General features: G+C 40.8%; 1 protein-coding gene and 2 long non-coding RNA genes across 13 annotated transcripts in view; 1 reads left to right on the forward strand and 2 right to left on the reverse strand.

Moving 5' to 3' along the window:
• Window positions 1–27,591, forward strand: part of myt1lb (myelin transcription factor 1-like, b) — a 238,254-nt gene that overhangs the window by 195,226 nt on the left and 15,437 nt on the right. For 8 of the 11 annotated variants that reach the window (XM_074659944.1, XM_074659943.1, XM_074659949.1 and 5 more), the window contains 9 exons: window positions 219–309; window positions 3,999–4,106; window positions 5,028–5,254; window positions 8,294–8,580; window positions 15,535–15,765; window positions 21,100–21,221; window positions 23,902–23,970; window positions 27,022–27,084; window positions 27,263–27,346. In XM_074659944.1, coding sequence (XP_074516045.1) covers window positions 219–309; window positions 3,999–4,106; window positions 5,028–5,254; window positions 8,294–8,580; window positions 15,535–15,765; window positions 21,100–21,221; window positions 23,902–23,970; window positions 27,022–27,084; window positions 27,263–27,346 — 1,282 coding nt within the window. The remainder of the gene's footprint in view (window positions 1–218; window positions 310–3,998; window positions 4,107–5,027; window positions 5,255–8,293; window positions 8,581–15,534; window positions 15,766–21,099; window positions 21,222–23,901; window positions 23,971–27,021; window positions 27,085–27,262; window positions 27,347–27,591) is intronic. The other 3 variants (XM_074659950.1, XM_074659951.1, XM_074659945.1) reach the window with 2 other exon arrangements.
• Window positions 1–27,591, reverse strand: part of LOC141783056 (uncharacterized) — a 281,504-nt gene that overhangs the window by 167,359 nt on the left and 86,554 nt on the right. The window lies entirely within an intron of this gene.
• Window positions 1–27,591, reverse strand: part of LOC141783057 (uncharacterized) — a 233,219-nt gene that overhangs the window by 144,169 nt on the left and 61,459 nt on the right. The window lies entirely within an intron of this gene.

Below are 27,591 nucleotides of genomic sequence, written 5' to 3' on the forward strand. Positions count from 1 at the left end.
AAGGCTGGATAAGTGGAAGCAATATGGTGGGAAACCTCGCCTGCCCTCTCAAACTAGTGTTCATTAAAATGAAGAAGAGGTCATTTGGGTTCACACAGGCTCATTTCTTAATGATGTTTATAATGCCAAGCTCCTCACACACTAATAGAGCTGATGCGTGATTGTAAGGGGCTCCTAACCTTCCCTGTCTTTCACTCCTGTCTCCTGTCGGCGTGAAGTTGTGGCTATGTATGAGAATGTTCTTAAGTGTCCTACGCCTGGCTGCACGGGACGTGGCCATGTCAATAGCAACAGAAACTCCCACAGAAGGTAAGTGACAGCCTGCCCATATGAAACCGGCACTGTCCATGTTGCACCCTCCTTTTTTCACCCTGGGACTTTTTTTTTTTTATTGATGTATTGTTCTGAAATCATTTTTTCATCCTCAGTTTTTTTTTCATGTCATCTCTTTACTTTAGTAGTTTAGTTATTGTTGAACTAGGGCTGTCAATCAAAAAAAATAGTTAATCGCGATTAATTGCAAATTAATCACAAATTTTGTATCTGTTCAAAATGAACCTTAAAGGGAGATTTGTCAAGTATTCAATACTCTCATCAACATGGGAGTGGGCAAATATGCTGCTTTTTGCAAATGTATGTATATATTTATTATTGGAAATCAATTAATAACACAAAACAATGACAGATATTGATCCAGAAACCCTCACAGGTACTGCATTTAGCATAAAACAATATGCTCCAATCATAACAGGGCAAACTGCAGCCCAACAGGCAACAACAGCTGTCAGTGTATCAGTGTGCTGACTTGACTATGACTTGCCCCAAACTGCATGTGATTATCATAAAGTGGGCATGTCTGTAAAGGGGAGACTCGTGGGTACCCATAGAACCCATTTACATTCACTGATCTGGAGGTCAGAGGTCAAGGGACCCCTTTGAAAATGGCCATGACAGTTTTTCCTCGCCAAAATTTAACGCAACTTTGGAGCGTTATTTAACCTCCTTCTCGGCTAGTATGACATGGTGGGTACCAATGGATTCCTTGGGTTCCTTACTATCACTCTAACTTTAAAACTGAGCCCGCTACAACCTAAAAATTGCAAGTTTTGTTAATGCGTTAAAGAAATTAGTGGCGTTAAAACAAATTTGCGTTAACGTGTTATTATCGCGTTAACTTTGACAGCCCTGTGTTGAACACGTTCTTTTTGTCTTTGCAACACTTTATTTTCGGTGTGTGGATAAGTACAATCTTGTTGGGTAGACGGGAATAATTAAAGTAGTTCAGCTGCTTAACAATCCCACAGTGTAACCGAGACTGATTAGAATGCAGCAATTCACACCTTCCGCAGCATAAATCATTTATCAGCTCGTGGCGAAAAATGGCATCTATCAGGTGTAGGTTCGGAGGGAGGAAACTGAAATAGCAGGGCGCCGTTGCCAGTGCTGTCAGACGGGGCGAGGTGACAGTGAAAGAGGACTGTCACCCACAGCAGATGCTCAGGGAGTCGGGCATAGCAGCAGCCATTAGCACCTTTCTGCCACTCAGCCAGGGTGACAGGAGAGGTGCAGACCTGGGAGGACCAGAATGCCTCAGTGCTGGACTCAGTGACACGGCTGCAGCGCAAAATAGGCACGCACAGTAAACTTTCTCTTCTACTAGAAAGAGCTGATGTAAACCTCCATATACTAGCGCACACTTCCCAACCTGATACACACACTCTCCTACCTGCACACAGTCATGCACGTCTGATGACAGGTGCTCACGAACACAGCTCTATACTGGCTTCAGGCCATTGTCAAAGATAATTTTTTCAGCGCGGCCCGGCACACTGCCGTTGACAGACTGGATGGAGAATGATCGGGGTTAAGGATAACAACATGGACTTTTGTCACATTTGGTCAGTTAGTTGTCAGGAGGAAGTTTTACAGCCGCCAATGCTATTGGAACATAATGGAGGTGGAGATCCCGAGTGTATGTGAGAGTGTGTATTGTCAGCATGTGTTTGAAGGAAATAAATGTAAATTTTTTTATGTGCATTTGTCCATATGGGAATATTTATTATGAGAATTATTTCAAGCTGTTCAACCAGAAACATGCTGTTGCCAATTGTGTTATTATTTTAAGTGTTAAAGGTATTGGCAGAAGTGGAAAATTATATTAATAAGTATGTTTTCTCTGGTGTCTAATCACCTGATAATTAGAGTTGTTGTATTTTCGTTCTCTTAGAATGAGCCGTTTATGTCTACATAGGCAGCGGGTCCTCTTCACAGAGTTCGCCATGTTGCACCACCATGTTTCTACAGTAGCCCAGAACGGACAAACCAAACTCTGTTAACTTTTCCTGCTTGGGCCGGAGTCGATAACGTTACTCGCTCCCGTCGCCGCTGCTCTCTCTTTCTTGCTTCACCACTCACTTCCCACATACACACAAACTCTCTACGCACTGGCTCTGCTCCAAATGGCTCTAATGAGGGACATCGCGTTTTTGGCCACCGTAGCTCTCCAAAATGCTTGGCACACGGGAAAGCTTCAATTGATTGCAATCTCTCACATCACCGCTAGATTCCGCCAGATCCTACACACTGGATCTTTAAAACAAAGTACGATGGCCGACAAGGGCAAATGCGCTGCAGCAGTCCAAAACAATGCCAATTCAAAAAGACATAAATATCCAAAAACAAATACAATGGAAATGTGCTGCAAATGAAAAAAAGAGTGCTGCAGAAAGCCAAAACAAATACATTGACAGCAAACATGCTGCAAATACAGAAACGATGCAAAGTAAAAAAACACACAAACCCCAAAAACAAATGCAATAGAAAAACGCTGCATATCTAGTCAGTTTCTGCATACGAAGAAAAGTGTAAAAGAGTAAACAGGCGATAAAAAGCTATGTGTTCTTTTTTACATCCGTCCTTTTAGTCTTTTACGATATTATAAAAGAGCAACAGATTTACGTGACTATTGTAAAAGATTCCATTTTTCTTTCCGCTTCAAAAACAATAGCAAAACTGAGCGCGCCCCCTACAGGCCTGGAGAACTTCCGTTGTATTGACTGGATATGCAACGTTTTTTTGTTGCATTTGTTTTTGGAGTTTGTGTGTTTTAAAATTTGTATCGTTTCTGTATTTACAGCGAATTTGCTGTTAATGCATTTATTTTGACTTCCTGCTAATGCTGTCGCAGTGAAGGAATTTCATCTGCAGCGATAATGATTGGTTCAACAGTGCATTATGCGGTATTATTGCCAATTAGTTTTTTGCAAATCACTTAATTTATCCTGATTTTAGTGCTATATAAATAAGCTTTATTGTTTGGCTATTGTTAGGTATTTTTTTGCTTTTTAAATGACAAAGATGACATTTTTAAAATTAATGAAATACTTTATTGTTAAATGCAGAACACAGAAGTGTAATGAGGGGCAACAGGTTTTGGGGGTTTTTTTCAGCTGAGATCCTTTGGTTGCGTCTGTCTGCTAAGATACGGAATATCCGCAATAGTAAAAATGTCCACACAAGGTAGAATACTTGCTTGGATATATGCGAAATATTCGGCGCTTCCATTGGAACGAATTTAAAATGAAAAAATGTGAACATAGCAGTTGTGGCGGTTGCTTTCCATCCCGTGCGGTTTGCTTGTCAATAGCGCGGTATTGCAATATTGCGACAGCCCTAATTTTTGCAGCACGTTTTTTTTTCATTTGCAGCACGTTTCTGTTGTTGTATTTGTTTTGAGATTTTCACATGTGTTTTTGAATGTAGCACGTTTCTCCTAATGGGAATGTTTTGGGCCCTCTTGGGCCACCGTACAAAGTGATGAAAATGAATGATTTTGCATTTTAAGCGAATTCTTTCCGAACTATAAACAGGCAGATATGTACTGGCTGGCAAGTACTCTAACAAGTCAAACATTTTACAGCATGTGCATTCAATGTAACATTAACACTTATCAAAATGTGTCTCAGATGCATGTTCCAATATGGCTTTCTCATTTTCAGTCTGTCAGGATGTCCCATCGCTGCAGCCGAGAAGCTGGCCAAAGCCCAGGAGAAGCACCAGGGCTGCGACGCCCCCAAGTCCAACCAGGCCTCGGACCGAGTCCTAAGGTAGTATTCACTCTTCACTTTCATATACATTACGGAGGTTGGGGGTAGAAAAATATGCGATGGAAAGCACATAGCAAACATGTCGTTCTACAGCTTCTAGTGCATATTTAATATGTGGCCTATGGTCACAAGGTGTTGGGTGTAAAATAAGTGCATTTTGTGATAAGGTGTGCTGACTGTAATCTGATACAACACTTAGCACGTAGAGAAGTGTTATCAGTCATGTTGGAATGTTTTGTTCTTTTTTCCCCCTGCATTCTGTGAAGCTATTGAGTCTCCCCTTTTTGTTTTATGTTTATGTTCTCCTGTCCCCAGAGAATACTTCCAAGAGGCTGCATGTTATTTCTGAGCTCACTATTGAAGGCAAATCGTTTTATTAGATTCTGACAAAATTGGCCTCATTTGTCATAGCGAAGGCAGAGCTTTTTCAACGAGAGTTTCTTTGATAGTCATGAAAATGCTATGATGAAAAGTCATGAGTAATTGTACATTTTATATTTATATCTAACTGAACATCAACAGCTTACATTTCATTTCTTCCTGGTCTTAGATTGAGGATTTAAATGCATATCAAATGATGAAAGCACATCAGAAGTATGCAAGCGCAATAAAAGAAATGTAGAAATTCAATTTGGACCATTTTTTATTGACTAGACATGAAAAACACTTGTAGCAGAGTTATTTTTTTGTAAAGCAAGAGGAAGAAAACCTCCATGCTATGGTGTATAATAAGGATGCCCCACACCTCTACCATCTACCAGCATCATCTTCCATATTCTAATCCTGGAGTATTCCCATAACACTCTGCCCCTTCCCTTGCATCTGCCCATTTTTTAACCAAACCCCAAGTTCCCTCTCCTTCCCCTGGGCAATATTGAGTGCCTCGGTCCAACTTCCACCCCCTCGTCATTTATTTTCCAGGCCTATGTGCTTTGTCAAACAACTGGACTATCCACAGTATGGTTACAAGAACAATGTTTCCACCAGCACGCCCCGCTCCAACCTGGCCAAGGAGCTGGAGAAGTATTCCAAGACCAGCTTCGACTACAGCGCCTTCGATGGCAGTAACAACCACCAAGTGTACGGGAAACGGGCCATCGCACCCAAAGTTCACGGACAAAGAGACAGCTCCCCCAAAGGATATGACGGTACAATTTTATGTCAACGTCTTCATTTCTCCCACGGTGAATTTACTGTTTTAATAGTTGTTAAAACAAGATGGAGTGCACACTAGGGCTGTCAAAGTTAACGCGATAATAACACGTTAACACAAATTTGTTTTAACGCCACTAATTTCTTTAAAGGTCCCATATTGTAAAAAGTACGATTTTCATGTCTTTTATATTATAAAGCAGGTTTAAGTGCCATATAAATACTGTTTAAGTATTGAAGCGCTCAATATACAGAGAAATACACACAGCCCGTATTCAGAAATTGTGCGTTTGAAACAAGCCGATTTCTACATAAATCTACAATATTTAGACAATTACACAGTTTTAGACATAAACATTCTAAATGTGTCCCAGTTTATTCCTGCTTGCAGTGTATGCGAACAACATCAGCTGACAGGAGGTAAACATGGACCCAAGCTGTTGCCTAGCAACGCAATTCTGTTGCAATTGCAATTCCATTGAATTCTACTAAAACGGAGCATTTCAGGCAGAGGGTAAATACAGGTATATTCAGGCAGACAGTATGAGGAAAATAAAGTTGTTTTTTAACATTACAGCATGTAAACGTGTTCTAGTAGAAACACAAAATACAAATATGAACCTGAAAATGAGCACGATATGGGACCTTTTAGGCATTAAAGCTGAAGTAGACAGATTGGAGCAAATATGATTAAAAAAAGTTATTTTTATAAAACGATCGCTATATCGTGACAGTAGAACATGAAAAAGATAACCTGGAAAAAAATCATGTGTCTCTGTGTCATCCGGTGTCCTCTGGTGCTCCTAACGGCATCTGCAAGATTTCACAGACCGGAGGAAAACAAGCAGTCAGAGCTGATCTGAGGTCTGCTGTCAATCTGCCGTCTATGAGAGCCATCTGTCAATCACTCGCAAACTCCGACCAAACAGTGAAACTAGGCAGCGCTGATTAAATATGAATCGATATTCTGTTACTGTAATGTCTATTTCTCTCTTCAGATGTTCTCAGAATCATCTTGTAGTGCACGGTTTAGCTGTAAAATTAGAAAGTTTGTGACGCCACCGCCATGAAATCTGGTGAAGGAACGCCAAGTTCCGGTCACATGACCGGAGCACAGCCAATAGGAACACTTTCTCTCTGAAATGACCTGTGATTGGTCAAAGTCTCCCGTCACAGGCTAGATTTTCTGAAGCCTGAAAACAGAGCCATGAGGAGGAGCAGAAGTCTAGTTTTCTCTCAGAACACTTGAATTACAATATGCTGAAAGGTTATTATGGGATTTTTGCCCAAATATGCCAAAAAATACTGCCTACTGAAGCTTTAATGCAACTTGCGATTTTTAGGTTGTAGCGGGCTGTTTTAAATCCAAAGTGAAGATACTAGTATCATATAAAACTAAAAAAGCTAAGGAATCATGTCATACTAGCTTGTCAGGAAGGAGGTTAAATAACGCTTCAAACTTACACTAAATTTTGGTGAGGAAAAACTGGCATGGCCATTTTCAAAGGGGTCCCTTGACCTCTGACCTCCAGATATGTGAATGTAAATGGGTTCTATGGGTACCCACGAGTCTCCCCTTTACAGACATGCCCACTTTATGATAATCACATGCAGTTTGGGGCAAATCATAGTCAAGTCAACACACTGACAGCTGTTGTTGCCTGTTGGGCTGCAGTTTGCCATGTTATGATTTGAGCATATTTTTTTATGCTGTGAGGGTTTCTGGACAATATCTGTCATTGTTTTGTGTTGTTCATTAATTTCCAGGTACATTTCGAACAGATTAAAAGTGTGTGAATAATATCTGATTAACTGCGATTAAATATTTTAATCAATTTAATTTAGTTTATTAGGATCCCCATTAGTTGACGCCATGATGCCAGCTAGTCTTCCTGGGGTCCGACACAGAAATCACAAACAATTTTATATATTAAATACATTCAAACATCACAAAAAAAAAAATTGACAGACCTAGTGCACACTTAACACTATGAAAAGATTCCTTTGAGCTGTATCAAGCAGGAACATTTCAGGGTCGCAAAACTATTTTGTGGGATTTTCTGATGCGGCATATTATTTTAAATTTGGATCAGATTATTTTAATTATAATTTCAATTATATTACTAAACCTAATAGAACTTTCTTTCAGGCCTATATTTTATGCATCTAAAATCTATAAAAGTCTGGCAGGCTTGCAGGGTCTAAAAAACACACTTCATCATTAAACCCCACCCTAAACTTAATTTAGACCTGCAGCCTTTATGAATGGAAAATAATTTAATGGATATATAGGCCTAAAATTCTATTAGGTTTAGTATATAACTTGCCAATTAATCAAAATAAATGAATACGTAAATAAATGACTTGACAAATAAATAAATAAATAAAATATGCCATTAAATGCGGCAAAAATAATATTAAGAGTAAATGTAGCCATGAATTAATTGGTAAAATGTGACAAATTGATATTTCAGTTTTTAATTTGCTTCCTTATTTATTCATATTTGTATTATTTTCCCTTTATTTATTTATATATTTATTTTATTATTTATTATCACATTGAGTGACAGCCCCCTCATTTGCATAATGAGGTAGAAATGCATAAGGAAATGTAAAAAGAATTGTGTAAAGAAAAGAATACAGAAATAAATGTAATGGTAAAAGTATGGGGAAATAAATAAAGGGGGAAATGCAAGGGGGAAATCATGCATATATATAAATAAATACCTATGTTTAAAAATAAATATAAAATAAATGAAAAGGGAATTAATACAAAGATAAATAAATAAAGAAGCAAATAAAAAAAAAAATCAATTTATGTCATATTGTATAAATTAATTCATGGCTATATTTGTTTTTAATATATTGTTTTTTTCTACATTTAATGATATATTTATTTATTTAGTCATTTATTTTTTTTATTTTGGCAGTTTTCATCCTCCATAGTTAAAGCCATATAATATATCATTGTAAGTATAGTAGCAAAATGCATTCAGCCCTCTTTTCGTTTTGAATTTCTTTAATTTGACCCGCAGCCAAACGCTACTGCAAGACGTCCAGCTCGGCCAGCAGCACCACCAGCACCTACGCTCCCAGCAGTAGCAGCAGCAGTCTGAGCTGTGGAGGTGGAGGAGGGGGCGCCGGAGGAGGCAGAGGGGGCGGGGGCAGCAGCGCCAGCAGCACCTGCAGCAAGAGCAGCTTCGACTACAGTCACGACATGGAGGCGGCCCACATGGCGGCCACGGCCATCCTCAACCTGTCCACGCGCTGCCGGGAGATGCCCCACGGCATGGGGGCGAAGCCCCAGGACCTGTGCTCGCAGGTAGGAGGGATCATTTCATGTCGTACATTCTGTCACCGAAATGACAAAAAACAAAATGACATCAACAGATGTCTTGTGGTGAGTTTTTGGTTTGGTTGAGCAGGGCACTCTTATTTTTTTAAATGACAGGAAGTTACAAACATCCCCTGATTTGACACTGCAGCCTCACATGACTCCACTATATATTCACTTCACCTTTGTAAGACTTTGGCCTCCTGCTGCAGTCACAACAGAGTCCCCTGACAGATTGAGCTTCCTTCATTATACTAATGCTGGCAGTGAGAACTGACAAAGAGAGGGAGATTTCAGCTGCTCACACGTACACACACATTCCGTTAAAGACCCGGGCTGTGTCTTACACTCAGGGCTCAGCAGGGCAGTTTTTTATTTTCCATCTGGGGATCAGATAGGAGCGGGACGAAGCGCCGTTTGACACAGCGTGAGCCCAGTGTGTCATTTCTGAGGAGATAAGGTGACGGTGTTTCCGTATTATCTGTGCCCAGATGCTGAGCTGGAAAATGGGGGCCAGAAAGAGAGCGCACAGCGGAGGGCTAATGCTGGCTTAATGCTAATGTTGACAGCAGAGGCTGCCAGAGAACGAGAGCAAGGGTGAGAGAATTGAAAATAAAGAAAGAGAGCAAAGGAAGCCTTTTTGGTGGGAGGTTTCTAAATGTCACAGTACAGAAGGTGAAGAGAGGAGGATACAGGAGAGAGAGGAAAGAGAGGATGACAGCAGAGGAAAGTATGAAAGCCAAAAGCAACGTACTTCCAAAGAAAAGTGGAACGGAATAAAGTTGGCGGGAACAAACGCCTGAAGCAGTCAGGACTTCCTCTGGTCCTACCTCATTTCATTGTCTGTCCTTCTCCTGCTTCAGGGCCAGACAGGCAGGATGCTCTCAGGGCAGGATGGGAAGACGGGAGACTTCACAGGCTTTTTTTTCTTCTTCTTCTTCCTCTTTCATCTCAACACCTCACCTCGTGGCACACACTGTTCCTTTCTATGTCTGAATGAAACTTCACACACACATCTATTCTCGCCTCCTTGTTTCTTCAGCCTGTCTATCCGTCTGTTTCTCTGTCTCAGTCTGCTCCTTGAATTTATTCAACCAAAGTGTCATTTTCTCCTCTACACCCCCGAGATTGTTTCATTTGAATAACCCCCGAATCAACACTCATTCTACCTCCTACCACCACTCCAAATACCATTCTCAATTTCACACTTTGAAGTTGGTCTAAATATTTACCACTTACTTTTCCAAAAATATATCACTTACTTTTCCAAATATTTATTCATTTCTTTCCCAAATATTTCTTAGTTACTTTTCCAAGTATTTATCAGTTACTTCTCCAAATATTTATTCATTTCTTTCCCAAATATTTCTTAGTTACTTTTCCAAGTATTTATCAGTTACTTTTCCAAATATTTATTAGTTACTTTTCCAAATATTTATCAGTTGCTTTTCTAAATATTTATCAGTTACTTCTCCAAATATTTATTAGTTACTTTTCTAAATATTTATCAATTCATTTTCTAAATATTTACTTTACTTTTCATTGCATTTTGTTCACCTCATGTAGCCTTTATTAAGTGTATATTTAACATGGTCATGTTTCTTGAAAGAAATAAACTGACAGAGAGAAAAACAGAGAGAAAAACGGGTTATAAACTAACACCGTGTCCTAACTGAATGCGAGCGTCCGACTATCGCGCCGCATCGGACGCTCTTTGTCCACACTGAATCCGTTAAATCGGCACATCTGTTACGTCATGTAAATAAACCACGTAAAAAAAAAAATGGACTTGGACTTATATAGCGCTTTTCTAGTCTTCCGACCACTCAAAGCGCTTTACACTACATGTCAGTATTCACCCATACACTGATGGCAGAGGCTACTAAGGTGCCAACTTTGCCCATCAGGATTTAATCTAAATACTCATTCACACACCGATGGCTATGCCTCCGGGAGCAATTTAGGGTTAAGTGTCTTGCTCAAGGACACATCGACATGTGACCCGGAGCAGCCGGGGATCGGACCACCGACCTTCCGATTGGTGGACAACCTGCTCTACCCTCTGAGCCACAGCCGCCCTGCCGCCACGTACATATCAGCTGTGAGCTCCAGATCAGACTGGACACGTAACCATTTCAAAGATGGGTTAGTAATACTTGCTATCTTCCTACGTTTGCACTTTTTAATCAGAAAACACACGTTTTATTTGTGATATTTACTGATAATAACATACGATATAGCCAACAGCAGGTAGGTTGTTATCTAGTGATCTTCTCCAGCCAGCTGCCACCTTATTATGGTTTCTGTAGTGAAATGAGGAGGTAATGGAAGCTACAGATAACTCCTCAGGCACACCCTGCGTCTTGCTAGTGCCAGGGTCAAAATGTGCATACAGACAAGTGCCGAGAAAAACAGGGAGTTAAACAACACATTAATCTAACAGTCTGACTGATTTCTTCATAAGCACAATTTAAATTAATAAAGACTCAATGTGGATGTTTCACTATCCAGTTGTTGTCCCTGCTCAGCCTGCTGTATAACGTAACATTAGTCCTTTGTTTTATTCCACGATACTGAACAAAATAATCCAAACAGTAGAAGAAGTAAGATGTGAGAGGAGACAGGATGCTTTCTACTCTCTTGGTCCTTTAATGCACCAGATTTGTAGGTCTACTTTCTCTCATTTCTATTGAGCTAGATTTAAAAAAACACACAAACGACAAACGGAGAGGATCAAAACGAGGCTTCTTACTGAAATATTGTAGTGACGGCTCATATTTCCCAGAGTTTCCATAGTTGTCTCTTTGCGCTGTGTGTTCGTGTTTTATTTTAACCATTAGTGAGGTGGCTGTTATATTTTTTGACAGGTAGCTCGTAATAAAGTTTCACTAGTGAACGCTACGCATATACAGTAACTGCGAGTGTCAATGCCTGTGCTAAAAGTGTCAATAATCAAGTTAATATCTTCATTTACATCCAGGACAACTGACCCGGTTTTCTCAGCTCATTCAATCTAAACTAATCAGCTGTTCCTCTCAATATGAGTGACAGGAAAAAATAGGAACCGTGTATCCGATGGAAGCTCAGACAAAACGTGGCGCCGCGCCGTGTTGCTCGCGGCCAGTTGGGACCCTCCAATAGAAAACAATGTAATCAAGCCCAAGTACATGTCCCAGTTGTTTCCTAAATGCAAAACTATCACTGTTTTGTGCTGTATTTTGCATTGCAGTGTTAAGTCCTTCCATTACCAAACTGTATGACTTAATCTTACTTCTAGCCTAGCTGTAAAAGTATTTCAGTTTAGTTTTTTGTCAGGAGAGAATTCAGCTGAGGGGGCACAGTGACCTTTTTGGACGGGCCTGGACCCCCATTGCCCACCCCTAACGCTGCCGCTGCATCTGTTGCTCCGGTTATTTCCTTCTTCCAAAACAGGGGTGAAGAACACCAGGAGTTGAGTTGAGTTTTCATGAATTATGACTGGTGTGTTTACTGCATGCCAAATTAATCAGAGCACACAAGGCCAAATATGACCGGTTGCTGACAAGCAATGTAGCGTTTAAAAGGTTATTTTATAAACAGTTTTTTTAAACACCTATGCACTTTTAAAAGTGCTAAGAAAATATATTAACAACTGGCTAACAAGTACAACGTTTGAAACCTTCAGCCCTAGAGAAGCTGCATTTCCCTGAGAAAAGGTACAACAATTTGTCCAAATAAAATAAGAATACTGGTGTCAGCATACTACATAAATATCAGGCATCCATGAATGTTTGTTAAGTTGGGAAAACAGCTTGATTTAAGAGAAATTGAGCCGTCCTTCTCAAGAATCCACGAAGAAATGTTGAGCACAGTGAGAGAAAGAACCAATAGAGAGGAGGACAGGCCAGAGAGGAGGACAGGACATGATGCTGGTTTTATTTTAAGACCTGGAATAGGTGGGCAGAAGTAATGTGGCGAGAATTCACATGTGACCTCTCACGCTCTGGCCTTCTTCCTCCCAGCATCTCCATGGCAACATAGGTCAGGGGTTACGGGAGGGCCAGAGCGAGAAGGGGTGGTCTCTAATGAAGGAGGTGGGGTGCATCCTCACATATCATCCTCGTTAATTCAATATGAAGGGGTGGGTCATGTTAATTAGACGCTGACATACAATACAATGGCTGACAAGGAGAGGGCGGTCCGCTGAGCATATTCACGAGGACAAGAGGAGTTGTGGCAACACACGATGAGGCATGTGTGCCATTGGATCTATTCCTCAGCAACGTGACCTTTATTTTACAAAGACTGTTTCTATTGTTCTTACAGTCCTTTACTCATTACTCATCCTCTGCCTCCTCCTAGCCAAACCTACTATTAAACTTTTACTGAAGTTTTAATAGTGAGCGTGTGTGTTGATAGAAGCAGACATCTACATCATGGTATGGAAGCCCATAGGGGACTTCATTAAAATGATAATGTAAGCTTAAAAATTAAAATGTAATTCCACAATAGCATTATAATTTCCCATACTGTATATGTATGTGTTAGTTGAGTAAAAATGCAATAATCCCATTTTAGTTTTCACAGATTCATATGGGTGTTCTATGACCATATTAAAATGAAAAAGTAAAAACAAAGAAAATGAAATGTCAAATGCGTTTTCATTTCAATTTTGACTTAAACATTGCTTGCATAAGTGGAAAATCAATTGTTTATATTGAATTTCAATTTTCAAATTTGAATCAACATTTGAATATTGTCCACTGTACGGTGGGGTACGACTTTGAAAATGAAATGCCAAACAGCTTTTGCATTTTAATTTTAATATTGTAATAGAACGCCCATATGTATGTAAAAATGGAAAATGAAAATTGGATTATGGTATTTTTATTTTTACTAGGGCTGTCAATCAATTAAATATTTAATCGCAAATTTGTATCTGTTCAAAATGTACTGTACCTTAAAGGGAGATTTGTCAAGTATTTAATAAATAAATAAAGTATTTCAATATATTTAATACAAATGTATGTACTCGGAGACTCGTGGGTACCCACAGAACCCATTTTCATTCACATATCCCACACATACCACATACCCCAGTATGCAGAAATATTCAAACACACCATTTTAGAATAGGAGACAATAACACATTTATACTGCATGAAAAAAACTGCATGTGATTATCATAAAGTGGGCATGTCTGTAAAGGGGAGACTCGTGGGTACTCATAGAACCCATTTACATTCACATATCTGGAGGTCAGAGGTCAAAGGACCCCTTTGAAAATGGCCATGCCAGTTTTTCCACACCAAAATTTAGCCTAAATTTGGAGCATTATTTAGCTTCTTTCGTGACAAGCTAGTATGACATGGTTGATACCAATGGATTCTTTAGATTTTCTAGTTTCATATGATGCCAATACCTTCATGCTAGCTTTAAAACTGAGCCTGCTACAACGCAAGTTATTTTATTGCTTTAAAGAAATTAGTGGTGTTAAAACAAATTGAACGAGTTATTATCGCGTTAACTTTGACAGCCCTAGTACAAATGAAAATGAAAATTGGGTTTATTGCATTTTTATTTTAATTTTGCACTAATAACACACACATTTGTGGAAAATTATAATGCTATTGTGCAATTACATTTTAATTTTCACGTTTACATTATCATTATAATAAAGTCTGCTCTTCTAAAGGTGCTCTTCTAAAAACTCAGTTTGTGTTGTGTCTGCTCAGCCTTATAGGGCACAGTCTTTGTATTTAGCACCCCATCATCTCTGTGTTTGTCTTGCATGATTCCCAACTTTTTTATAGTACATTTTATTATTCATAGTGAGATATTTTTCTCCACTAATTACCCAGCAGTGATAGTGTTTCTCTCGGTCCCAAATCTATCACACCCCCCCACCCCCCACCCCCGTCCGTTTGAGTCAACGTGCGTCACAGAGGTTTTGGCTTCAGACACCAGGAAAATCCACCCCTAGGGACACTGTCGGCTGGAATCAGCATTAGAGCGGGCTTTCCTACTCATGAAAGGAAGCAAGGAGGATGAGGAGGAGATGAGAAAAGGGAGTCAGAGAGAGCAAGGACACAAACATGCACATGCCTACCAAAACATAAATCTGGTACATACAGTATGTGCCAGATGTAGATTAAGGAAAAGGATACATAGATACAAGCCTGCATTCAGGAGGACTGCTTAAGCCAGCAGTCAGTCTTGTTGGATGTGGCCCACTTTGTCCCAGAACACAGTAGAGTTCTGCCTCTATTTTTGGGATTGCAGCAGTCTAGTTCCAGCCACTGCTGCTCATCACTGCTCTCAACCCCCCCCCTGATGTCCACTCACATTAGGCTCACACACAACACAAAGTCATGCACACACACCCTTCTGACTGCACAGAACACAGTATAGTGGGATGGAAGGAGAGAGAGAGAGAAAGAAAAGGAGGGTTTTGCACTTGTCCTTGAGTTGTGATGACCTCTCCTTCTTTTGACCCTCTTCTGAGTGTCGCACTACATCGCTACTGTACACCGCGAGCGCCTAATGTTTCATCCCAGTCAGACAAAAAAACAAATTGGAGTATTGTTTCAGGTATTTGAACTGCAGGTGTTCTTGATCCATCTTTCCAGACATCTAAAAAACTTCAAAAGTGAACACATCACTGGAGAAACAGAAAATCCAAGCACTTTTCATGTACTTCTTTAGTATTCACCGTGTATTCAGCTACTGTTTTGCCCGGCTCTGATCCTGGAATATGAATTTGACTGCTATTTAATCAGAAACTCACTCTCTTTTATCCCCTTCTCTCCATCCCTGCCTCCTGTTCTGTGCATCCTTTTACCCTTCGTCATAATCATCTTACTGAAAACACACAACTCAACCAACACCCACCTCTTCCACATACACTGACCTGACTTCACCCCCACACATACATGCACAAAAAAATCCACATCCACTTTCCAGAGTCCGGGTCTAGATGTTGATGAGAACGGTACGTTGGACCTGAGTATGAGCAAGCGTCTGTGCAGCGGCGGCGGAGGGGACTCGGTGCTCACCCCTCTAGAGCCCATGTCCCCCCAGAGGCAAGCTGCCCTGCTGGGCTCCCGCTGCTACGGCATGGGGGACGCCGCCGACTGCTGGGACCTGCCTGTAGACTACACCAAGATCAAACACATAGACGAGGACGAGAAAGAGGTAAAGGAGAAAACAAGAAGGGAAATGTTGGGAATTCACTTGACCACTAATGTCTGGTTGTGGCCAGATATAATACATATATGTTATGGATCATTTTTTTCAAGGAGGGTAGATCGCTGCCTCAACTTAGTCAGTCAGTATCTTTAACCCTCTGAGACCCGCGACCCTGACCGACTTTACTGTCTTTCAGAGGCTGTAGTAGGTTCAGGTTTATAGCTAGTGAAGGTCCATATATCATATGAAACTAGAAAAAACCTAAGGAATCCATCGGTGCCAACCATGTCATGCTAGCTTGTCATGAAGGAGGTTAAATAACGTTCTAAATTTAGGCTAAATGTTGGCAAGGATAAACTTGCATGGCCATTTTCAAAGGGGTCCCTTGACCTCTGACCTCCAGATCAGTGAATGTAAATGGGTTCTATGGGTACCCACGAGTCTCCCCTTTACAGACATGCCCACTTTATGCAGTTGTTTTCATGCAGTATAAATGTGTTATTGTCTCCTATTCTAAAATGGTGTGTTTGAATATTTCTGCATACTGGGGTCCCTAAACAGTGTTAGAATTACATAAATTGGGTATTACTGTAAAGCTGAGACTCTGATGGATCCAATGAGCCCAACTGTATTCATGTGTGATGATGTAAGTCCCCATAGGAGACCATTTTTTGAAACTTGACCTCACTGTCTAAAATGACCTGTGGTGACCTCTAGTATAATCACAGCCTCATGATAGTTTACAGCCACAAACTAGAGACCTAGAGCATTCAGAGGAGGGATGGATCAAACTAGAAACCTAGAGCATTCAGAGGATGGATGGATCAAACTAGAGACCTAGAGCATTCAGAGGATGGATGGATCAAACTAGAGACCTAGAGCATTCAGAGGATGGATGGATCAACTAGAGACCTAGAGCATTCAGAGGATGGATGGATCAAACTAGAGACCTAGAGCATTCAGAGGATGGATGGATCAAACTAGAGACCTAGAGCATTCAGAGGATGGATGGCTTATGGTGTTCCTCAAGGTCTTGGTTTCTTAATGTGGTATTCTGGAGGGATTATTGATCATTTTTATCAATTCTTCAGGGGTAAAAAATGGTTAAATTTAGCACCAAATCTGTGTAACAAATGGTATCAACCCAAAAATTGCTGCAACAACTTATGGGACATAATAGAACATGGGGATGACCATCATATACTTCCATCATAATGTTTCTAAACCCTTATACACTTTCACAATATATTTTAAATAATTCATTCATTCATGTTTATTTCTGATTTATGACTAGAACAATTTGACACACAGTGCTGAGCTGCATCTCAAATTAATCTTCAGGTTCCAGCTTTCAGATGATGTACACCACTTCTATGTGACATCTACTGTTGACCTGCTATCTCCCCGTAAAGACCCCCTGGACCTCCCTAAAAATGACTAAAACAGCTCTATTGTGGGTCTCAGAGGGTTAAAATATAGAAGAAGTTGCCTGTCAATGTTGAATCACCTTAAAAAGATCAATAAAATGGTGCTATATGAAGCAGAACATATTTTGTCATCATTTTTATGCATACTAATATTTATTTTTGATCGATCACGTATCCAGTCTCCTTTAAGATGTTCATGGCGATACCAGGATAGACAGAAATGATGACAAGGGATGAAGAGAAAATGACAGATAGTTGTGCTGCTGATGATAATTCTAAAGTAGTAGTATATGATGCTTTGTGCTTTTGGAAGCTGATAGACAGTACAGTTGGCATACTGTCTGTTCAATGTGCCTCAGCCCAAATTATTTCCCTCCAAGCCGTTGATTCAACACACACTCTCCAAGTCAAACATTTGCATTGCCGTCTGATTGTCTTCTAGGTTTCGCACCTCCCCGTCTTACTCACTGTTTGGAATCATTAGAAAGTCATATTAGGGATTTTTTGAGGGAAACCTAATGAATCTGCATGTTAATTGATGTCAGCGTTGCCATGCACAGAGGTATCTGCTCTGTTTGTATCATGCTCCCCGCATGCTGGCTTTCTGTTTTTACATTTCGCTCTTCTCCAAAATGAATTATGCAAAGTAGCACCTTGGGAGGGAATCGGAATAGCTCATCTCATCAAAGAACTGCTGGAAATCAATGCGCCACTGCTGGGCGCGCCTGTCGGTGTGTACAGGCACATGCATGCGCGGTGCATGTGCCTCTGTTGGTGTGTGTGTGAGATGTGAATATTCATATGATTGTGTGTGTGTACCCACGTGTCTTTGGGAGTGCGTCTGCGTGTATATGCCAGTTCCATCCCTAGCCTACTTTCCGCTCTGTATGCATGCATGTGTCGTTCTCCTTCCTGTCTGCCTCTCAGCCTGCGCTCCCTTTAATTGGAGAAGCTCGCTGGCTGACCCAGCATCACACACTCGGCGACAGCTTGAGCGCTGGATAATTTGGGCTGTATCTGGACCTGTCTCTTTATGGGCATTACTGTACGTACACTGCGAGCACGGAAGAAAGGGAAGAGGATTTTTGCATCAACAGCCGTCGTGCCCTGGCTGCATGCACTGCAGACAAAGCACAGCACAGCACAGCACAGCACAGCCAGCAGCGGTCTGACACTATGCCGCAGTGCCATCTAGTGACCAACTGGTGCATTACACGAGTAGAAACCAGCCAACTGCCTGAATGTTCTGTTCTCGCACGCACACAAGAAAGCTCTATGAACATGTACAAACCCACGATTGAGCACACACACACACACACACACATTGTTCTTTTGGCACTGAGTCATTATTTCCTCCCAGGGAATCTATTTCCTAGCCCTGTCAGACTGACAGGTGAGGCTCAATAGTCACACAGCCTCAACCATTAGCATTCAAATTGACAGGACTCTATGGTCTGACAGACGTGCGTGTGTGTGTGTGTGTGTGTGTGTGCGTGTGCGTGTGCGTGTGCGTGTGCGTGTGCGCGTGCGTGTGTGCGTGTACTTGTACATATATCTTTGTGAGGACCAATTTTAGTTTTTTCAAAGGGTTCAGACTTGGATTTAAGGTTCAGGTTAGAACTAGATGTAGTTTAGGGTCAGGGTTGGAGTTAGGCATTTAGTTGGGACGGTTAAAGTTAGGGTAAGGGGCTAGGACAGTCATTCCCAAAGACTGGGTTGAATCCATGAATGTATTAATTGAACTGGATCCAGCGTTGGAGGCTCCTGTTCATTCCAATTAGAGTGTCTAAGTGGTGCATGAAGGCAAAATGGCTCGACTGCCGAGTGATAAAGTACCCAGATCATCCGGCGATCTTCCGCAACCATTTGGCCCATAGAGCAGGAGCAATAGTGTTTCCTTTAACTCCACCTCCCAGCCCTCAGTCGGGGTCTCATTCACATGAACGTAGGAAAGGAAATAACTCTGGAGTGGAACATCAAAAATAAGAAAGTTCCTGGATATCCCACCAAACATGGGTAAACCATGCACACACACTTTAAAAATTAACTTGATTGATTTACATTTCTATAACAATTGCGGGGGCACCGATATTGGACCATTTACAGTACTGACAAAAGATATTCAAGTTTAATTAAGATGCATGTTTGACGTCACTATTCATCCTACTCTACTTTATCTTTAATAGTTTAGAGAAAGCCAGAAATGATTGAGTTCCTGTACAATGAACCTAAACAAGTAGATGTTGTTCAAACAGCACTGACTTTATGCAGTTAGTTCATAATTAAAATTAAATTATAGACCAACCAAGTGCTCGTTCTGGGAAGTTGATTTACCGCAAAAAAAACGATCTACTAAGTTACAGAGGTCTCTTTCCCAATGTAAGTCTATGGGGAAAAGTGTTTTTGGGCCCAATGGCATCACGTGACGGACACGGAAGTTGTAGTACCGCCGTCTGGCCACTACGAAAATTTGCTTCAAAGCCCGTCGCTCTTCCTGAGTGCTGGGTCAGGACCCAAAGGCAGGTCGCAGGAGACTTTATTATGATCGCCAAATACATTTTCAGAATTCTTCTAGTCTTTTACTTATCATTTATATCTGCAGTTCACCTTTGAGCCACATGAGGGAGCTTGAATGTTCGTATTCTGATAATGGTAGCCTACTTATAACATTGAATCTAATGTGAAAGGCTAGCGTACATTCTGTTTGTTTTACTGATGAGAGGAAATGAAAAGAATGAGATAGCCTATTAACTCTACCTAAATGCATTATATAACCTGTGTATAGGTATTCAATAACACATGCATAAAACAAAGTTGTGATTCATCAAACGAAATGGCTGGTTTCCCTATTCAAGATAATATACAGTAAGTTGATGCAGAAATGGCAGTAAAAATGGTCAGGAACGTTCATTTACGCACAAATTTGCTCTTCTCATGATTTATAGATAAGGCCTATTGTGAATTGGGCCGCGATGGTTTGTGGGTGCTCGGAGAAAATGTGGGATGACTGGAGATCATTCACATATCTTCTGGGACAGTCCAGTTCTGCAGGGATTTTGGCAAGATATGAAAAGGGAGATTGAAAAAATAATGAAAACTGCTATCCCAATGGATCCTGTGTTGTTTTTACTTGAGGAGCCACCCCAAAATGTAGAGGGTAAAGACCAAGATCTATACTACCCATACCTCTACTGGTTGCTAGAAAGATGATAACTGTAAATTGGAGAAAAGCGCTGTCGCCGACACAAGCCCGATGGACTCAGAGACTGAAACAAGTCTGCACAATGGAATATATGACAGCAAAATTGCAATTGAAAATGGACATTTTTCGACAAAGATGGACTCCAGTTATGACATACTGGATTAGATAAATGTTAGGATGTGGACAGATATACTATGGGAAAAAATGAATAAGATAATGAATGAATAAAGAAAAAAAAAGAAAAGTGGGTCCCCAGAAAAAAGTTTGGGAAACACTGAGTAGGAATGCATTGTTAGATTAGATTAGATTAGATTAAATTAGATTAGATTACATTAGATCAACTTTATTGCCATTGCACATACTACAAGTATAATGTCCAATGAGTGTCCTCACAAAGATAGAAGTACAGTTGTGTGTGTGTGTGTGCGTGTGTGTGTGTGTGTGTGTGTGTGTGTGTGTGTGTGTGTGTGTGTGTGTGTGTGTGTGTGTGTGTGTGTGTGTGTGACAAAGGAGTAAGGTAGGCGAAGAAAAAAGGCTGTTTATTAGAAATTCTCTAGATCTGAGTTTTCATCATGTGGCAGTTAACAAAATGAATTCTGACTGACTGTTGAGTGCATGTATTATATAACAGTGATTCTCAAAGTGGGGACTGGGGATCATCTCTCTCTTCCTCTTCCTTTTGTCTCCTCTCCCGTTCCCACCCAATCTCAGCCGGATGATCTGGACCCGTTCCATGACCTGCTGGAGGACCGCTCCTACACCACTGATGTTAACATGCCCAGCCCCAAGCCCAAGTATGTCCACTGCAAGGAGAGTAAGAAGGACCTGATAACGTAAGAGCACTCCTTCTCTTCCCAACACATCCACCTGACCCCACCTGCTTCTTCTCCCCACTCATGCTCTGCTTCCAACCACTGCCCCTTTTTCTCTCCTTTCCCCATCCCATGCTGCTGGCTTGCTGTATGACTTTTATTTAACAGCTTTATCCAACACATTCTAACTCCCAACTCATCAAAAATCGCCGCTTGGTCAGTGCCCCTCAGCATCGGAGACCGACACACGGGTCTTGCGTTACCTTTGGATGGACCAGGGATGGCCTGCCAATATATGCTTGTTACATGCATAGTGTCCTTTCAAAATAAACTTCTGTTTTCACAGGAAGTTAGGTTTAGGCAACACAATCACTTAGTTAGGGTTAGGAAACAGTCTCGGTTGACGTTAACTTCACGTGATTAACGACTTATGTGACTCAAGGGACTGACGATACTAATGACTCATGTGACTCACGTCATTAATGATAACGAGTCCCGTGACTGACGACTCGCGTGACTCACGGTATTAACGACTCATGTGACTCATGGGACTGACGATACTAACGACTCATGTGACTCACGGCATTAACGATAACAAGTCACGTGACTGACGACTCAGGTGACTCACGGGACTGACGATACTAACGACTCACGTGACTCACGACATTGACGATAACGAGTCACATGACTAACAACTCATGTGACTCACGGGACTGACGACACTAACGACTCATGTGACTCAAGTCATTAACGCTAACGAGTCACGTGACTAACGATTCATGTGACTTTCATCATTAACGATAACAAGTCATGTGACTAACGACTCATGTGACTCACGGGACTCACGGGACTGACGATACCAACAAGTCATGTGACTAACATCTCATGTGACTCACGGCTTTAACGATAAAAAGTCACGTGACTAGCGACTCATGTGTTTCACGGGACTGACGATACTAACGACTCATGTGACTCACGTCATTAATGATTACGAGTCACGTGACCAACGACTCATGTGACTCACGGGACTGATGATACCAACCAGTCGTGTGACTAACATCTCATGTGACTCACGGCTTTAACGATATCAACGAGTCACGTGACTAACGACTCATGCGACTCACAGGACTGACGATACTAACGATTCACGTAACTCACAGGACTGGATATACTATTGACTCACGTGACTAACGACTCACGTGAGTGACGATATCAACGAGTCACGTGACTAACGACTCATGCGACTCACAGGACTGATGATACTAATGACTCATGTAACTCACAGGACTGGATATACTAACGAGTCACATGACTAACGACTCATGTGACTGACGATATCAACGAGTCACGTGACTAACGACTCATCTTACTCACAGGATTGACAATACCGACGAGTCATGCGCTCTGACCGTCAAATAACGTGGCGGGTGGGTTTACATTGGAGTTAGTTGAAAGCCTGGTTCGTCAAAAACTGTTGCTAAAGGGTGCCTCCGTGCGGTGGTTATCGATGCCAAGGGGCGCTGCCCAATCGGCGGTGTTTGACGAGTTGGGAGTGAGAACGGGTTGATCTATCCATTTGTCCACACCAATCTCCAAGCTGCTAGATCCTACTGATGCCTTCATTGTCCTTTGATGCTTTATCTTTATCAGACACAACACCAGTTGTCAGTATAGAGCCACAGCAAGTGTAGCTGACCTCAGGAAGCACAATATTCATCACAGACAGTGAAGCTAAACTGGAAACAATGAAAACCAACAATGAAAAATAAACAGCCCCCTTTCTGTAATTTTCACATTTTCTTCTCCTTCCCTTTGGGCTTATACGTAAATCTGTCTATTTTTCCGGTGGCAGATGTCCCACACCGGGGTGTGATGGGAGTGGTCACTTGACGAGCAATTTCGCCTCACATCGAAGGTGTGACTTCCTTTTCTCCTGGTGGATTCTGAGTCTATTTCTCTTTATTGTTTTCAGCTTACCTCGACTATGCTGTCAAGCACCTGTAGGCACAATTCTCTCTCTTATTTGTTAGCCCTTTGACTATTGGCAACCTGACATCCTTCAACAAGGGTATCATGAAATAAGTAATAAGACTAAATGAATTAACGATTGGGTACATGCTCATTTTTAGGCTAAACCCTGGGATAAAATGATTTCTCAATGGGCCGGGTGTAAAGCCTTCTAAGCTGATGTTATTCAGTCCTCCAGGCCCTTCCCACAGTGCAATGCAGACTAAGCAGCATTTACCATTCAGAGTAAGAAGACTTAAACAGAATAGTTGAGTGTTGCAGTGTGAGGTGAATCTGCAAGGACTGAATGATATCAGTCTGGAGGCTGACACGGCTGCACATACATGAGATTTCCCCTGAACAAGCTCACTATTCCATCAAAGTTGTAGTCTTTGAAAACACCCCCTATAACTATGTTTTATTCACTCAGTCCAGCACAGAGCACACCACGCATGAAAACAACACTTCCTTGTTGTTATGTAGGAATATGAATACTCAGAGGGTTAACTCATTTAAATCAGCTCCCTGCACTTGCATCATGGCTTTTTTTTGTTTGCATTTCCTGGTTGATGTTTTATGTATGCATGTGTTTGTGTGTAGAGACGAGTGCTGTCTAAGAGATTATGGCGTGTTGCAGTGGTTGGGCTGACTTGTCATTCTGGTGTAACTAATGTTCAACTGGTGTATTTTTCAGTCTCTCAGGTTGTCCTTTAGCTGATAAAAGCATTCGAAGTATGCTGGCCAACAACGCGCAAGAGCTCAAGTAAGGCGTGAGATGATTCACTGATATGTGTATGATTTGTATGTCCTGCTCATTCTGGGTCAACCTTAGTGTTAGTGCACACAAAAGGTGCTAATGTAAAGTACAGTAGGCTGCTCAAATATGGAGTCACAGATCTTTATTTCACTGCTTTTTTAGGAAGGTCTGGTGATATTCTATACTTCTATATTGTCAACAAATCCCTTAAAAAGATATATACTGTATACATATATATATATACTGTATATATACACCGATCAGCCATAACATTCAGACCACTGACAGGTGAAGTGAATAATATGGATTATCTCGTTACAATGGCATCTGGCAGTGGGGGGGATATATTAGACAGCAAGTGAACATGACTATCTGACGAGGGCCAGATAGTGCTGGCTAGGCGACTGGGTCAGAGCATCTTCAGAACTGCAGCTCTTTTGGGATGTTCCCGGTCTGCAGTGGTCAGGACCTACCAAAAGTGCTCCAAGGAAGGAAAACCGGTGAACCGGCGACAGGGTCAGACCCGAGGTCATTGATGCACGTGGGGAGCGAAGGCTGGCCCGTGTTGTCCGGTCCAATAGAAGAGCTACTGGAGCTCAAACTGCTGAAAAAGTTAATGCTGGTTCTGATAGAAAGGTGTCAGAACATACAGTGAGGAGCAGTTTGTTGTGCATGGGGCTGCGTAGCCGCAGACCGGTCAGGGTGCCCGTGCTGTCCTAATGTTATGGCTGATCGGTGTATATATATATAATTTATATATATATATATATATATAGTTATTAAAATACATACATACATATATATGTATATATATATGTGTGTGTGTGTGTACTGTCCTGCTGCCTAGTGCTGCCATTTTCAAATCGCAGGAGTCAATATTTGTTAAAGGCGACATGAGTGTCAGAATAGGATTTTAGATTAAATATTGTGGTGCTCCGGAGATGTCCCACTCATGATATTCTACAGACTTAAGACAACATCTTTGTTTGGTACAGATCCCCACGAACATCACGTGATAATTATTTAAATAAGGTTTTCAATGAAAATGAGAATAATGATGTAGAAATTATTGTTCGCTTTAATTTCGCAAATCATATCACAATTGCAATATCAGTCAAATGTGGATTCATCAGCCACTGAAAATAGTCCCCAACAAATTAAATTATTTTTGTTTGAGTATGTTTGCTAAAACTACAGTGCCCAGCTCTTTTAGGAAATTCACTTTTTAATTAAACTATATATTCATGACCCATTTTAAAGATTTACGTCTTCAGTAGGAACCGATGGGAGTGCCACAGACAGGGTAGGGAAGTCAGAATGGACTAACACATTTTGGTTTTGGTCTTTTCATAGGATATGCTGATGATAAGAAAAATATAGACTATTGCCAGCCTCATTCTTATCTAATCTATTGATTATAACCAGTGTGTTAAAGATGTTGCGTCTCAGGGGCTCTCAGACCCCTTAAATTACGCCTAGGATCCCTTGAAAACCTCTAAATCACATTATTTGAAGGGTTTCAAAAATTTAAACAAATGAATTTCTATTTATTTATAGCGTTATTATATATTATATTATATAAGTTATTTTAATGTCCAAATCTTGAATGGTCAGCAGCACAGAACATGCAACTGACAATGAACAGACAGCAAATGTACCATATATCTGCTAGCATGGATAATGCTGGAGTCACCTGTCATAGTTGTGCAAATAAATGCATATGAATGTATCCTAATAATACATTATTTAACCTCCAGTCCCTTTGCTGTATATTGGAAAAGTCCAACAACATAAAACAGTCCATACACAAATGTTCTTATTCATCCAAAGGAAGAAGAAAAAGCTTTTAAACAGTCTTTAAACTACGGAAGCCCTGAGAGGCAAGTAAGAACAAAATATCATCTGTGAAAACAGTTTGAAAAAAGTTTTGGCAGGTGAATTGTTTTTTGGTTTTTTTCGTCATTTTTTTGAGTGTTTGTTGTTGTAATATTTATTTGATCCACAAGAGGCTGAAGTTCACTAATACCCCATGATCTAAATAGAACTAAAATCATTCAGGTTTTCTTCCAGGTTATAGCCAGATTTTTTTTTCTCACTTGCCTCTCAGGGCTTCCGTATTAAACAGATAAATAAAAATAATAGTGCTTCGACTACACCATATATGGACTATGTATGCTCACTTTTATTCTGGAGATAATCTTATAAAAGGTCCTCACATTTTACAAAAATATATATTTCTAATACACATTTTAAATAAAATTAAAATGAATTAAAATAAAAAATCTTAATAAAATGTATATCACAAAATATAAGATGTTTAATGTTATGGCATTGTTGGATTGAGTGACTGACAGTCATCTCAGTCCAGCCTAGCCTCCACACATGACACAGGAACCCTACCGATGGTCATATGGTGCCTTTAAATGAAACTAGTGAGCTCGTGTTTACAACAGGGGAAGTCATGTATACGATATGCTCGGCGTTCAAGTGATAAAGTTGTGAGAACACCGCTGCTAAGCAACGGCAATATTAACGTTACTGTCAATGTCTAGAAGCCACAGAGGCTAACAATTTAGCAAGCTAGCAAGTGGGTAACATGATGCAGTAAATGCAAAGACATAATGACAGAGGAGAAAGATGAGGCCTTTGGGTATATCAATATTTTCCTCAGACCTATTATAAAATTACGAAGAAAACAATATAAGACTAAAATTACAATATATTAACTTATTATGTACCGAAAAAATAACTTCCATTGCCTCCAACATTTCTGACAACGTCAACAAACACGTCACAACTGGTGAACTTCCACTTACGAGGTCGTGATTACCACAAACTCGATCCCATTTGAAGGCACCAATAGTGTATTTTGTACTCTAATTATAGTCTAACCATAGTGAAGCAAATGTTTGCATCTGTGTTGTCACCGTTAATAGACAAAGGACATGACAATGACTGTAAAAGCTATAAATCATATGTACGACACGGGGTATATTATCCTCTACATGCCCCACCTTTGCTGTAGGCCCTGAGCCCTTTTTGTGTTTTCTGCCCCAGGTGCCCGACACCAGGGTGCGATGGTTCGGGACATATCACTGGCAACTACGCCTCACACAGAAGGTACAGCACACATTCTGCATACGTGAACCAATTCCTCTCTTTTCTGTCTTGCATACATCCTACATTTACCTCAAGTAAACTTACTTTACTCTGCTTCTACATCGCTCCCCCTCTCTCTCTGTCTCACACACACCCATACGGTATGCTTCAACTTTGTAACACTGTCATTTATCTGCAGTCTCTCAGGGTGTCCGCGGGCCAGGAAAAGTGGGATAAAGATCATCCACAGTAAAGAGAACAAGGAGGACCAGGAACCTATCAGGTACAGTACAGACACTGATCATCAGTCTTCTGTCTCCCTTTAAAGCCCTGAAACTGAAACTCTTCCTCCTGCTACCAACACTGCTCACTGCCTATACTTCACATTTCCCATGTGAAATATAAAACACAAGTCTTCTATTTTAAAATAATGCAAGTACGCTGCGTGAATGGGAACAAAAGAGCAATGTGCTGTTTTCTAATCAGTACATGACGTGCACTGATGCAAGCAGGATTAAATCAGTATTG

Source organism: Sebastes fasciatus, chromosome 15 (assembly GCF_043250625.1).
Source record: "Sebastes fasciatus isolate fSebFas1 chromosome 15, fSebFas1.pri, whole genome shotgun sequence".
NCBI classification, from domain to species: domain Eukaryota; kingdom Metazoa; phylum Chordata; class Actinopteri; order Perciformes; family Sebastidae; genus Sebastes; species Sebastes fasciatus.